The 14,593-nt window shown below is 44.7% G+C and overlaps 1 protein-coding gene across 3 annotated transcripts in view; it reads left to right on the forward strand.

Annotated features, from left to right (window-relative positions):
- The window catches only part of TENM1 (teneurin transmembrane protein 1), a 560,608-nt gene that overhangs the window by 514,686 nt on the left and 31,329 nt on the right, over positions 1–14,593 (forward strand). For all 3 annotated transcript variants that reach the window (XM_039238819.1, XM_039238821.1, XM_039238820.1), the window contains 2 exons: positions 1–511; positions 13,869–14,041. In XM_039238819.1, the coding sequence (XP_039094750.1) occupies positions 1–511; positions 13,869–14,041 (684 nt within the window). The remainder of the gene's footprint in view (positions 512–13,868; positions 14,042–14,593) is intronic.

Genomic DNA, 14,593 nt, shown 5'->3' on the forward strand with positions numbered 1-14,593 from the left:
GTGATGGAGGCTATGCCAAAGATGCAAAGATGAAAGCCCCTTCCTCCTTAGCGGTGTCACCCGATGGTACCCTTTATGTCGCAGACCTTGGGAATGTTCGAATTCGTACCATTAGCAGGAACCAGGCCCACCTGAATGACATGAACCTTTATGAGATTGCTTCACCTGCTGACCAGGAGCTCTACCAGTTCACTGTCAATGGAACCCACCTACACACCTTGAACTTGATAACAAGAGACTATGTATATAATTTCACATACAATGCCGAAGGGGACTTAGGTGCAGTTACCAGCAGCAACGGCAATTCTGTGCACATTCGCCGTGACGCAGGCGGGATCCCCCTTTGGCTTGTGGTGCCCGGCGGGCAGGTGTACTGGCTGACCATAAGCAGCAATGGAGTCCTGAAAAGAGTGTCAGCTCAAGGCTATAATCTGGCCGTGATGACCTATCCCGGAAACACGGGGCTTCTAGCCACCAAAAGCAACGAAAATGGATGGACAACCGTTTACGAGTAAGTTTCTCATTCTCAACGTAGGCTTTGTTAAGCTTTTATTTGAAATGGTATTATAGTGGGAAAATGGCTTAGTAATTGCCGGGTGTTGCATGCTATTTTCTCGTAAGAACCACAATAAAAAAAATCAGAAGTCACGGAGAAAATTTTTCCTAACTCCTAGGGTTCAAACCCATTTCTCCAGAGCAGTTTTGCAGAGCATAATAATAAAAACATAGATTGAATGAAGAAGCAGGTGTGGCCCAGCAGGAGACAGGCATGAGATAGAAGTCCATGTACTCAAGGAATTTACAGCATAGCTGGGAAAACAAGGTAGAATTTCATTTAAATAACAAAACTAAGAAAATAGTTCTAAAGCAACAAAGAAGCAGTGTGGTTTAACTAGTGTTTATTGATCCCTGTGGGGTTTAATGAATGAATAAATGAACGTGTGCCCTGCTCAGCCCAGCCCAAGTCAGTAGAAGTTCCTGCGGGGGGTATTCGAAGTCCGAATATAAGAAGCAGACCCCAGAAAGCAAGTGTGAAATAGGTAGGGTGAATGCTGAACAGGGGGGCTGCACTCCATTGGCTGCTTCTGTGAAATGTGGAGCCAGACGCCCCCATACAGGTTTGGGCTTCCTCGGTTTCCCTGCACGAGTCAAAGAATCTGGCACGTTGCGGCATTCACAGACTGGACCTGTGATGGCTTTGTTTAACTGGGAATTAGCACAGGGTGTGTCTGACAGCAAGCTGCTAGGAGGTGTCACGACATGGAAAGAGACCATTGTCCTTGCCTTTTCAAGCACGGACAACCTTGTTTGCAGGTCAACTCATTTAGAAAACTAGTCTGCCAGCCCTTGGCAAGCGTCTTTTCCACAAAAGGGAATTGCTGAATTTTTAACCAGTGCACTGAGTGAAGATAATCTATGGAATCTGAACCCAGAGTCTGCAGTGGCATTAAAGTTGAAAGGCATGACAAGTGGAAATGTTAAGTATGAGGGGTTCCCAGTGTGACTGTTCTGTGAGGAGGGAGAGAATGTGAAGGGGCTTTGTCCAACCTCATGCAAGCCTCCTGAGGAACGGGACAAAACAATTGGCCGTCACATTTTGGATCGTTTCCCAAAGAAATGCCACTTCTACAAAAAAGCTGGACAGCTATTTTAGTTTCGCTTAGAAACACATATTCAGTTGTTTCTGTTGCAAGTCTTACTCTATTTCTTGAAAAATTTCTCTTACATCTCAATAAGAGTCATAAGAGCCGCTGCTCACTGAAGCTTTACTATGTGCCAAGTAGTAGGCTAGGTGATTTCCATACAACATGTTATTTGATCCCCAGAATATGGGGATAGGTGCTTCTGGGATGCCTATTTTACAGATGAAGAAACTGAGGCACAGGACGGTTAACTTGTCCTCGTTCACACAGATGTCCAGGATTCAGACTCTCAACATTCTGACTCAAGAGCCCAAATTTGTAAATCTACTGCCTTGAAGAAAGATAAAGTTTCTAATGGGAATGTCTTTTTCAAAAGTTCTCAATATCCCACCACAGCTGAAATTAATCTGTTTTGAAAACTAATGGTTGACTTCAGTCAAGCAACAAGAAATGGTTGAAGTATTAACTAGTTTTCAAAACAACCAGTTCAACCATTCATTCACTGAGTCATCAATTCATCACATTGTACACTTTACATATATACAATTTCTTTGTCAATTATACCTCAATAAAGCTAGAGGGGGGAAAAAAACTAACTAGTTCATTTATTTATTCAACAAATATTTACTGAGCCCCTAATCGGTGCCAGGAGATACCGAGTACTTTATCCCTCTGGGGCTGGGGATACAGCTGTGAACAAAACAGATCAAAATTCCTACCTTCAGGGCACTTGGCTGGCACAGTCAATAGAGCATGCTACTCTTGATCTCTAAATTGTGAGTTACCTTTGTAGAGCTTACATTATACTGGAGGGAGACAAGTAAAATGTACAGAAGTTCAGATGGTGATAAAATCCTGTAGAAAAATAAAGCAGGGTAAGGGAGATCAAGAGAGTAGGGGCAAAACGGGTTTATATTTGGGGTTGTGTAGTCAGAGAAGGCCTCGCTAGGAAGGTGACATTTCAGTAAATCCCCGTAGGAGGTGAGGGAGTAAGCCATATAGATATCTAGGGGGAGGGAAGAGAGAGAACATTCCAGGCAGAGAGAACAGCAAGTGCAAAGGCCGTGCAGCAGGAGCCAACCTGATGTGTTCAAGGAATACTAAGGCAACAAGTATGACTGTAATGGAGTAAGAATAGTGGGGAGATAAAACCAATTAAGTGGCCAGGGCTACTGCATGTAGTCCTCTGTGAAGACTGACTTTTATTCTGAAGTGAGATGTAGAACCCCTGGAGAGGTTTAAGTAAAGGAATGATGCAATCTGACTTAATTTGTAAAGAATCAGTCTGTACTGAAGACATCAGACTGTCTGGTGGAAACAGAGAGCCCAGTGGTGGAGAGGGGAGGGGTCTACGATACTCCAGGCAAGAGATGATAAATTAGACGAGGGATTGAAGGCAGTAATAAGTGCTAAAATACTAAGTATATCATGAGAGTAGCAGGACTTCCTGATAGATTGGATGTGGAGTGAAGAGAAAGAGAGTTAGAGATATCTCCAAAGGTTATCTCCAAAGGCCCAAGCAACTGGATGTTGGACTTTCTATTTATCAACATGAGGAAGAGTGTGCAAGAGATACATTGTACTGGGCAGGAGATCGGGAGTTCGGTTTGGGATATAATCAGTTTCCTTAGACATCCAAGTGAAAATATCAAGTAGGCAATTGGCTGTATGCATCTAGAATTGAGAGAAGAGGCTGGAGATTTGATATTTGGAGGTCCACATTTGGCACCTACCAGTGGTTAGATTGTATCCAAGCCATGAGATGGGATAAGAAGAAAAGATGATGACGGGACCTGGAGCATGCCAACATTTAGAGCAGAGGATATGAAGGGAAGCCTGCAAACGACTAAGAAGGACAGTCCAGTGAAGTAGGAGGAAAAGCAAGAGAGTAGGATGTCCTGGGAGCTAAGTAAAACAGGAAGGAGTGATCAGCTCTGTCAGATACTCTGTTTAAGTCAAGTAAGATAAGGACTGCGAATTGACCATTCAGTCTAGCAGTGTGGAGGTCACTGTTCACCTTGAGAAGGGCAAGTGCTGTGGCACCATGGGAGACAAAAGCCTGAGCAGAGCTGGTTTCAGAGAGAATGGATATATACATGTTCATAGCAGTGTTACTCATAATAGCCAAGAAGTGTGAAGAACCATTGTCCATCAGGACACGGATACACAAACAAAATAGGATATATCCATACTATAGAATATTATTCATCCATAACAAGGAATGAAGTTCTGACATATGTTCAACATGGATGAACCTCAAATACATTATGCTAACTGAAAGAAGCCAGTCACGAAGGACAAATAATGTATGAAATGTCCGCTAATGGCAAATCCATAAAGGCAGAAAGTGATTGCTATTGCCTGGTGCTGAGAGAAGGAATGGGGATTGGCTGATAAAGAGGATGGGGTTTATCTTGAGGGTGATGGAATGTTCTAGAAGTGGTAGCGATGATTACACACATTGTAAATGCACTGGAAGCCACTGAAATTTGTACTTTAATATTTTGAGAAAGAGACTGAGTGTGCAAACAGGAGAGGAGCAGAGAGACAGGAAGAGAAAGAATCCCAAGCAGGCTCCTTGCTGTTAGTGCAGAGCCTGACACAGGGCTCAATTTCACCAACTGTGAGATCATGACCGGAGTTGACATCAAAAGTCAGATGCTTAATCGCCAGAGCCAGCCAGGTGCCCATGAACTGTATAACCTAAAAATGATGGCTTCTATAGTATGTGATTTATATCTCAATAATAATTATAATAATAATAATAATAGTAAGAGTAAGAGTGACTGACAGGAAAGAGATTGGAGACAATGAGTAAAGAATATGTAGGAGTACAACCATTCTGGAAAACGGTATAGAGGTCCTGAAAAAATTAAAAATAAAACTACCCTATCATCCAGGAATCACACTCCTGAATGTTTACCCACAGAATACGAAAACATTAATTCAAAAGGATATATGCATACCTATGTTTATAGAAGCATTGTTTACAATATCCATGATGTGGAAACAGCCCAAGTGTCTATCAGTGGATGAATGGATAAAGAAGATGTGGTATGTGTATACATGGAATATTACTCAGCCATAAAAAAGAATGGAGTCTTGCCATTTACAACAATGTGAGTGGAGGTAGGGAGTGTACTGTAAGCAAAATGAGTCCGGCGGAGAAGGGTACAGCTACCATATGATCTCATTCATAGGTGGGACTTAAGAAACAATGGAAAGCAAAGGAAAAAAGAGAGAGAAAGAGATGCAAATCAAGAAACAGACCCTTGGGGCACGTGGGCGGCTCAGTCGGTTGAGCGCCCAACTTCGGCTCAGGTCATGATCTCACAGTTTGTGGGTTTGAGCCCTGCATCTGGCTCTGTGCTGACACCTAGCTCAGAGCCTGGAGCCTGCTTTGGATTCTGTGTCTCCCTCTCTCTCTCTCTCTGCCCCTTCCCCATTCACACTCTGTCTCTCTCTCTCTCTCTCTCTCTCAAAAAATAAATAAACATTTAAAATTTTGTAAAAAAAGAAACAGACCCTTAACTATAGAGAACAAACTGGTAGTTACCAGAGAGGAGGGCAGACAAGGTATGGGGATTAAAGGTTACACTTATCATGATGAAAAAATAAAATGATTAAAAACTGAAAAATACATATTCTTCAAACTGTGTTGGGAGGAAGCTTCAAAGGGAATACCAGCTTATTTAACCAAACTTTGGATCAAAGCTATTGGCATCATTTATGGATTTGTGGTAAATTTTTTTTTGGATTTGATTTCAAGGGTAAAGGATTACATTGATATAGTTATAATAAATTATGTGATGAATGTAAGAAGAAAGGAAGTCTTCTGAGAAGCTTTGCTGTAAAGAGGAGGAGAGAAATTAGAGCTGAGGTAGGGAGAATGGGGTAGACTGAAGGAGCTTTTTTTTTTTTTTTTACTGAGCGATATCACAGTATATTTGTATACCGATGAAAATGATGCAGTAGAGAAGGGAAAAACTGATGATGCCAGATAAAAAACAGAATATTGTAGTCAGATCAGGTCGTGTGCCTGATTTCCATTGGCAGCACGTTGATGCAGGCACTGCGTGGCGAGCAAGATACGGTGCGTGGAGCGCAGGCCTGTTACCAGGACTTGACTGGCAGTGAGCGAAAGGTATCAGCATCACTGTTGCCAAATAATCAGTGTTGAGCCTGTAAGAGATGAGAAATGCAAGCATTCACATAGGGGTGATTATGGAGTTTTACAGCCACAATGAGACATTAGACGTTATTTTAGGGGTGCCTGTGTGGCTTAGCCGGTTTTAAGCATCCGACTCTTGATTTCAGCTCAGGTCACGATCTCACAGCTGGTGTGTTCAAGCCCCATCTTGGGCTCTACGCTGGCAGAATGGAGCCTGCTTTGAATTCTCTCTCCCTCTCTCTCTGACCCTCCCCTGCTCATGCTCTCTCTCTCTTTCTCTCTCTCTCTCTCTCTCTCTCTCAAAATAAATAAAAACTTTTTAAAAATTTTTAGAAAGAAGTTGTTTTACAAATAAGGAAACTGAGGCCCAGATAGGGATATAACTCGCCTGTTCACAACTGCTCGCTGGCTGAGCCTCGAGTCAGGTCTTTGAGCATCCGGTTCAGTGTTCTTTCCACTACTACCGCCACTGCCTTCCAGGAAAAAGAGGAGGGTCTGGGATTGTAACAGGGACCGCGGGAAGTGCGGAGAGCTAGCCCTCCCCTCCAGTAACAGGGCCTAAGGAGTGTGATGGCACCCGGAGTTAGAAAGGGGCTGCGGAGCCATTTCTTCCTCCTCCCACCTGAACTCCAGCCAGGATCATGCAAAAGCCCTCAGGACCGAAAAGCGTCTGTGGAGAGAAAGCCCGTCTTCCTCCTGAAGCCGGCGGGCCCGGTGCTGAACAGCAGTGCCCAGGGAGACACTGTCCCTGTCCCTTCTTCCCTGCGCAGAAAAGCTCGAGCAAATTTCCCGACCTGCCTCATGTAACTAGTTCTTCTTACGGTCTTCTCTGTACAGTATCGGACTTCCTTCGCTTTTGTCCCCCAGTGTGCTGAGCCAGTTCTGAACGGCCCTTCGAGTGTTTTCCCCTGTCCTTCTGCAGCTGGGGGAACCCAGAATCGGACCGACTATTCTAGTCCGGGTCAGGGCCCTGCCGAGGTCGGTAGAGCGTGGCTGGGCCGCTGCCACCAGGCCCTCCTGAGAGAACTCGAGCGTCTCTCTGAGGTGAGGAGGCTGCCTTCTGTGGCCAGAGGCGACAGACCGTTTGCCAGGGTGGAAATAGAAATTCTCCTCTGAGAGGAGAGACAGAGAAACAGAAACAGAAGCAAACTTTGGCAGGACTGCCGCGTCCAGGGAGCTAAGCCGGCAATCCATCCAGCTTTTGATTATCTGCGGCGATGGAGAAAAGAAAGGACATGGATGACCCTGAAGAGTGGGTCATCCAAATGGGATTTTAAAATGCATCTGGTGCAGTGCTAGTATGTGGGCTTGTGTTAGGTAATGTGATGTTGTTTAAATAGTTCATTGATTTTCATAATTCCGTTTGACTTGGACCAGGCTCAAAATCGCACACCCCAAGTATTAGTACTTGATGCTTGACTGCCCCTAAGCGTCCTGAATGTCACGGGGAAAGCTGACCGCAGACAAACAGCTCACAGAGAGGTGACTGTCAAAGCAAGAATATCAACCAAAGGAGGCAAGGGTTCTGGCCTGAGGGGGCTGGTGGGCTCCTAATGGCAATGACCCTGCCACAGCGGGGGCCCACGGGAGCGGCCCAGCAGACACACAGCAGACCAGCCTTCTTTCCCCAGGAGGCTGCAAGAGCAGCCAGGATGCCCTTGCTTGTTTCCCAAGCATTCCCCTGGCAAAGGCTTCTGCTGTACTGAACTGGGAAGGTCCCAGACTGAGGCCGAAGCTTCAGGGTGTCACTGCTGCTCGTCCAGGCCCTTGCCCATGTGACAGCCATCCACTCGGAGACTGTGACTGTACCTGATTTCTTGATCCCTAGTCTCCTGTACTCTCTCTCTTTCTAGACCTTGTCAGCACCACCACCCCCACCACCCCCCCACGACAAAGCCATCCACTGACACATTGGAAAGCCCTCATAATAGCTCTGAGTGCCTTCTAGGCTACTTTGTAAATGCTCGATTTTATGGAAGGTGGCTAATGAGGGATTCTCCCTCCTCCCTGGTGGGATTGGAAGTAGGGGGAGGGGCAGAGTAAACAAGCCATGCCTCTGGGTGAGATATCCGCCTGGGCATAGGATATGATTCCCATGTAGATCTGGTTACGTAAAGGAATAACCAGTCCAAACGCATCAAAATGTTTCCAGTGTTTTCTAGAATCTCAGAGGAGAGAGGGAACTAAGGGACCACGTGGTCCAGCCCCCGGTCTCCAGGCACGCAAAGGATTTCAGTTAAATAAGAACAGAGAATTGTCAACTGTTCCTTCAGGTCTCCAGAGACAGAGACTCGCGACACCTCTGCTCGGTCACCCCTCCATGTATGTGCTTTATGCCCTTGATAAGGATCAGAATGAGCAGACAGAACTGCCATGGGTCATGCTGGGGAGAACTGCAATAGCAACAGGGAGTGAGCAGAAGAAAGAGAGGCTACTGGCAGAACCTTCCAGAGGCTGGGAGGAAGGATTCGCTGCAGCGCACAGGACATCTCCATGGGCGGAGCCTGGCCTCTCAGTGCCGCCATAGCTGGCTCTGTCTCTTCTGTAAGCACATTGGCTCTCGTATCCACCCATCCATTCCATTTCCACTGGTAACATTGTATTTCACTCACTCAACAAGTAGGTGTAGTGAGAATCTACTCTGTGCCAGACACGGAAAATAGAGGCAGGAATGAGACATGGGCGCCCTCTCTCTCAATGGATAGGAGCTTACAAACTAGTAAGGGAGACAAATCCCAATGATAGGCAATCACAATACATTGAATAAAGGCAAGAAGCCACCCTCTTACACAAATGAAGGCTGCAGCCTTCCAACATGCCTTCCTGCTCCACATACCCCCTTCTAAGATCTGCTGCCACCAAAGTGCTGCTTTCATCACACTCTTCTCTCCCTGAGATGTCTTCTGTACCTCCCCATTCTCTATTGACTGCCTCCTTTCCTCCAGAGCCTGATATCCCAGTTCCCCTATGCTCTGGTTCCAACCTGCCTCTCAACCTTCTCTCCCACTACCCTCCTAGAGGACCCTTGTGCCCCAGCAAGCCAGCCCTTTTTTTAAAGTTTATTTATGTATTTTAAGAGAGAGAGAGAGAGCAGGATAGGGGCAGAGAGACAGGGAGAGAGAATCCCAAGTAGGCTTCACACTGTCAGCACAGAGCCCAAAGCGGGGCTCCGACCCACGAACCACGAGATTGTGGCCTGAGCTGAAGTCAGACGCTTAACCGACTGAGCCACGCAGACGCCCCAACCCAGTTCTTTTAAAGGACATCCTATCCACCTGCATGCTTTTCTTCATACCATCACCTCTCTTTGGAATGCCTTCCTCTCCATCCGCATGTCTACCTACCGAGGGTTGAGTTTTACCTACCTTCTAAAATTCAGATGCTGTCTCCTTCTATCCCTTTTCCGTTCAGCCCCACTGGAAAGGCTTCTGGCTCTTCTGAGCTTCTATAGCTTGTTTACAGAAGTACATGGCAATATTCTGGCATTAGAGTGATTCGTGTGAATGTCTTATCTGCCCCAGTAGACTTTGAATTTCATTCAGCACTGTACCTCTGGTACATTGCACAAGACTGATACTTATTGAATAAAGGACAAGTGGAGATAGAACGGCATTATGGACTTGGAGCCGACTCAAAGGAAGCCAAATGAAGTTATTGGTGAGGAAGGGGAAGCCAGTATTTTCCACAGACTGCTTATATTATGTTGGTCAGGTTTCTGGACTGGGAAGGTGAAAAAAGGTCTGTTTTCCTTTAAAAAAATAAGTAATGAATTTCCTTCTATAATCTTTAATATTTTCTTAAAAGCCAGGGTGGAGGAGCTTCTAGTTTTTACCCTGCATGGTTTAGCTCAGGCTTAAATTGTTCTCAAGGGAAAAGGGCAGGCTATCCCTTATGAGAAAATATCAGACCAAATATATTTTTAATAATGTGTAAATATCACCCTACCCCAACTAAACTATATGCACCTCCAGGACAAGAATGAATTCTGAATTTCCTCTACGAATGTTTTCTTTGCTCCATTGGGGCCATGCACACACACGCGCATGCACACACACACACATCCAAGGGCACATGGGCTATCAAGCTGCTGAGTGGAACAGGAGTTATACTCAATACTTCACTGATTGGTGTCCTGCGAGACCTTCCTAGTGGAATTCTGTAAAATTGGGACAGGAAGGGACAATTCGATGACAAATCTCCTCTTACTAGACCCACTTCTAATGACTATGAAGGCTACAGTCATCGCCTGATCACACAATTCACCAGCCAGCATTTGCAGGCCTCATTAAGCGAGTGCTACTCTGAGCCAGGGGAGGGAGGGACTTGCTACCATGTTGTGGCCTGAAGGGATGAGTTGCAGCATATTGGCTTGTACTCTGCACCAAAGGATGCGGGCACCAAAGGGAAACACACAACATACGAGGTTTTGATTAAACTTGTTATCTTTGACATTTGGTCTGGAAACATTCATTCCCCTGTGATGGAGAGAAAAACCTCAAGTAAGCCATAGGAAATCAAAGGCTCCCTTTATTTCTCATCCACTTTTGAGCAATCTTTCCAAAGTTGTGGGAATTATGCGCTGATGAGTACTTCCGCCTGTCACTCTTCCTTGGAAAGTGACCCCACAAAAGAGAGGTGGGCTATATGTTTAGACCTATGGCCATAAAAATGATAGAGACAGCACGTGGAAGACACCACACAGTGTGATTGCCATGACCGACTGGCAGAACTGGGGGTATGTGAATGTGTTGGGTTAAGTGTTCCTGGGCTATTTTTTTGTTTTTTTCCCTTTATTTTTATTGAGATATAATTGACACACAGCACTGTAGAAGTTTAAGGTGTACAGCTTAATAACTTGCTTTCTAATATTGAGAAATGATTACCAAAACGAGTTAGGTTAACATCCATCATCTCATAGATACAAAAAAAAAAAAAAAAAGAAAGAGAAAGAAAGATGGTTTTTTTCCTTCTGATGAGAACTTTTAGAATCTGCTTTCTTAGCAACTTTCCTATATGCCATACATCAGTGATAGCTATAGTTAGCATGCTGTACATTGTAATGTATTTATTTACCTTCTAACTAGCGGTCCATGCCTTTTGACTACCTTTCTTCTATTCCCCCACCCACCTCACCTCTGGTAACCACAGATCTGATCTTTTCTGAGTTTGGTATGTGTGGTTTCTATTTTGTTTTAGATTCTACATGTAAGTGAGATCACACACTATTTGTCTTTGTCTGACATATTTCACTTGGCATTAAGCCCTCCAGGTAGAGTGCTTTGTTTAGGATAGACTTAAAGTCAAATATGCATTTTCAAGAAGGATACATGTCCAGCCACGGGAAGCAAGTCAGGCAATACAACTTTCGAACTACCCAGCAACTGGGAAGGACTATGGAAAATTCTACCTGATCCCCAACACCATTACCTCTCTCACCAGAAAAGGATCAGGCAGCCACCTCCCAGCTAGATCTATCTGGGTAACTACAGTCTTATCCAGCACTATTTATCTTTCCTCTCCAAATGTACTTCTGTCAATTTGGTGAGTGGGGATGGGAACAGAATATATAGGAACATGGCTGTGCTCTTGGGAATAAGCTTTTAAATGTATAATCTCAGACAAAGAGCACCAGAGCTTAAAAGGTATCTAGAGGAGAGGGGTTTAGGAAACCAGATTTATCCACTGGCCGCTGCTAAGTCTCGCTGGAATTTTTGGCCCTTGTACCACTGCTCATGGATGACTCAGATGGCATCTCATCCTGTTATCTTGCCCTAAGGAGTGGACCCATCCACTGCCCTCACCTTTAGATGAAATCTTGCTTTAAAACAAGAGGCCCTGTGACTGAGAAAGAAGGAAACTGCCCTAAGCTGGAAAGCCCGTTGGGAACTTGCATACATAGCATCTGAAGTCAGATTTTCTGGAACAATGACCATGAGTGACCTTGCCATGATTTGAGGAAACCACTTAGAAACCAGGAAAGGTAATCCAGTGAGGCAGAGTTGCTGTCAATGGATGTGAAACAGAGAGGAGCTGTCTGCATAATCCAGGCTGTGGGGCCCCAGTCTCCTTTGTGAGGAAGGCAGCTTCCTTCTTTCTGCTTCCTGGAAACACGTCCCTGCAGGGAAAAGCAGCTTGGTGCCTTGGGATAATTAAAGGTAGACATCGTTGTCCTATCCTGGAAGGAAGACCAGGCAGACAGGGCTGAGTCTGTGCTGGGCACTCAAGCCCTTCCATGCCTTCTTTTTTTTTTTTTTTTTTTTTTTTTTTTTTTAAATTTTTTCTTTTTAATGTTTTATTTATTTCTAGGAGAGAGAGAGACAGCGTGAGCAGGGGAGGGTCAGAGAGAGAGGGAGTCACAGACTCTGAAACAGGCTCCAGGCTCTGAGCTGGCAGTCAGCACAGAGCCCGACGCGGGGCTCGAACCCACAAACCACGGGATCATGACCTAAGCGAAAGTCGGACGCTTAACCGACTAAGCCACCCAGGCGCCCCCCTTCCATGCCTTCTTATCAGGGGCCTGGGATTTGCAGCCCCAGAGCCCCAGAGCAGGCCACGGGCAAATGGGCTGAGCAGGGGCCAGGATTCTGCCATTAACCCTAGGCACAAAAAGTCCCCTTCGGCCTTTCCTTGATAATGAGGCCTTAGCTGCATGGTAGCAACACACCAACAACCATTTTGACTAAAATGCACTTAAACAAAGGATGCATCCAATTACACAACTGGGCGTGGCATATCTTTGATGTCAAATGACCTATTTGATTGTTTGATATGCATACATGCCTGTTTAAACCATTAGCACGTGCGTGCGCGTGCACATGCTCATATACACATTGTACTGAATTTGAGGTGGCACTGTGTATAGCCCTAAGTTCAGTTCTGTCTGATAAAATAAGGTCCAGCCCCCTCTCCCAAGCCTATCAAAAGCTGGTCTAGGTTTTAAAATTTGAGCAACTCTCCAGGCTGAGTTCTTTAAAACCTAGTGAACTAACACTAAATCACTGTGCCATTTTGCATAATTGTCGGGGGAGGGAAGAGTGGAGCCGGACTTCGTCATCGTGTCCAGGCTGTATCCTGCTCACTTTGGGTAAAAAGAATATAATTGTTTAACATTTTAAAAGCAAATAAAAGTGCTTAAATATTTTGTAATTTGCAACTTGAAAAGAAAACAGTAATGGGTTTCCAAGTGCATGTCTTTACTTTTAATGAAGTGTTTATTTTTCATGGTTCTATTGGCAATAAAAGAACAGCTCCACATCAAAAGCCTTCAGGGAAGCAGTTTCCATTTGGAGGACAGTGAGATTGCCAATCATTCTGATTTTTTTTCTAAAAGTAAACTCGCTAGACTATATTTCCAGATATAGGTTATTGCCTATTATCCCAGGTAATTATTTTTTGTCTCTTACTCATATAGGCAAATTACAATGCATTATGTATTATACTCTAAAAAGATTTTTTTTTTTTAGATTAAGTGACACTGAGATCAGGGGGCTCCAGAATGTTTTAATGAACATGCTTCCATTATCCTCCGTGCTTGTTCATTTTGTTGGAAGAATGATTCATTCATTTCAAATTTGGCAACTTAAACAGCAGCAAATATAATTTTCCTATCAACAATGCAAAATCAGTTTATCGCCCTCCCAGACTTCAGGGCGGCTTGTGCCTTTTTTTCCTTTGCCAACAGCACCCTCTGCTGGTGGCTGTTATCCATCACATCTAATGGGATCGACCCAAATTGCAAACGGAGGCCTCCGTGCAACATTACACACAGCAGGACATGATTCATAAATCAGTTTTCCACCCTGGTGATTCATTACCAGATATATTTTTTCCGTAAAACAGCACAGCTCAAGGAAGTCATCAAGAATTCAGAAGCTGCAAGAAATACCTTCGTTTGATTAATCATCTCTCTGACCTTTTTCTTCTTATTGAACAAGGTTAATAATACTTGTTATCACTCAAAGTTAAACTGTATTAGCTGCCAAGTGATTTTTATTTGCAAAGGCCTGTTATCACTGCCAAGAGGCTTCAAAGTTGGGATTGGTTACATTCCTCAGGTATGACCCCGAGGGACATCTGACCAATGCAACATTTCCCACGGGAGAGGTCAGCAGCTTCCGCAGCGACCTGGAGAAGCTGACCAAAGTGGAACTAGATACTTCCAACCGTGAAAATGTCCTCATGTCAACCAACTTGACAGCAACCAGTACCATATATATTTTAAAACAAGGTAAGGATACTTCCCACTTCGCCTAGCTTAACTTCTACCATCAAACCTCTGCACGCCATTAGTAAATAGAATTCACTTCTGGCTGAGGAGGTGGCTTCTCCTCCCTATTTTCCAGCTACGGAGGCTGAAACGCAAACAAAACCACACCGTTCACAGAGTTCACGCTGCCACATTGGGCCGCATCTCTGTGGGAGCTGTGAGGTTAAATCCCTGCCAAATCCACTCCTCCTTCAAGTCATTTCCCAACACCCAGCTGCTTGTAAAGCTCTTTTAGGCTCTGATGGGGTTATATTAAAGAAATGAAGCCTGTGCCCTGGCTGAGATTAGCATTCTAGATCAATGCTGACGTGAGTGAATAAGAAGGATGGATTGGGATACACACCAAGCAAGAATATAAGCGAAACGAGAGAATTAAAATCTCATTCTATTCAGAGAGAAAAGTAAGGATGGAACAAAAAGGAAGGGAAGCCTGGAGGGAAGGAGGTGAGAAGAGAGAGAAGGGGGGAAGGAGGGAGAGAAGAAAACAGAAAGGAAAGACGGGAGGGCGGGGAG

Source organism: Hyaena hyaena, unplaced genomic scaffold (assembly GCF_003009895.1).
Source record: "Hyaena hyaena isolate Hyena2069 unplaced genomic scaffold, ASM300989v1 scaffold_147, whole genome shotgun sequence".
Classification (NCBI taxonomy): Eukaryota; Metazoa; Chordata; class Mammalia; order Carnivora; family Hyaenidae; genus Hyaena; species Hyaena hyaena.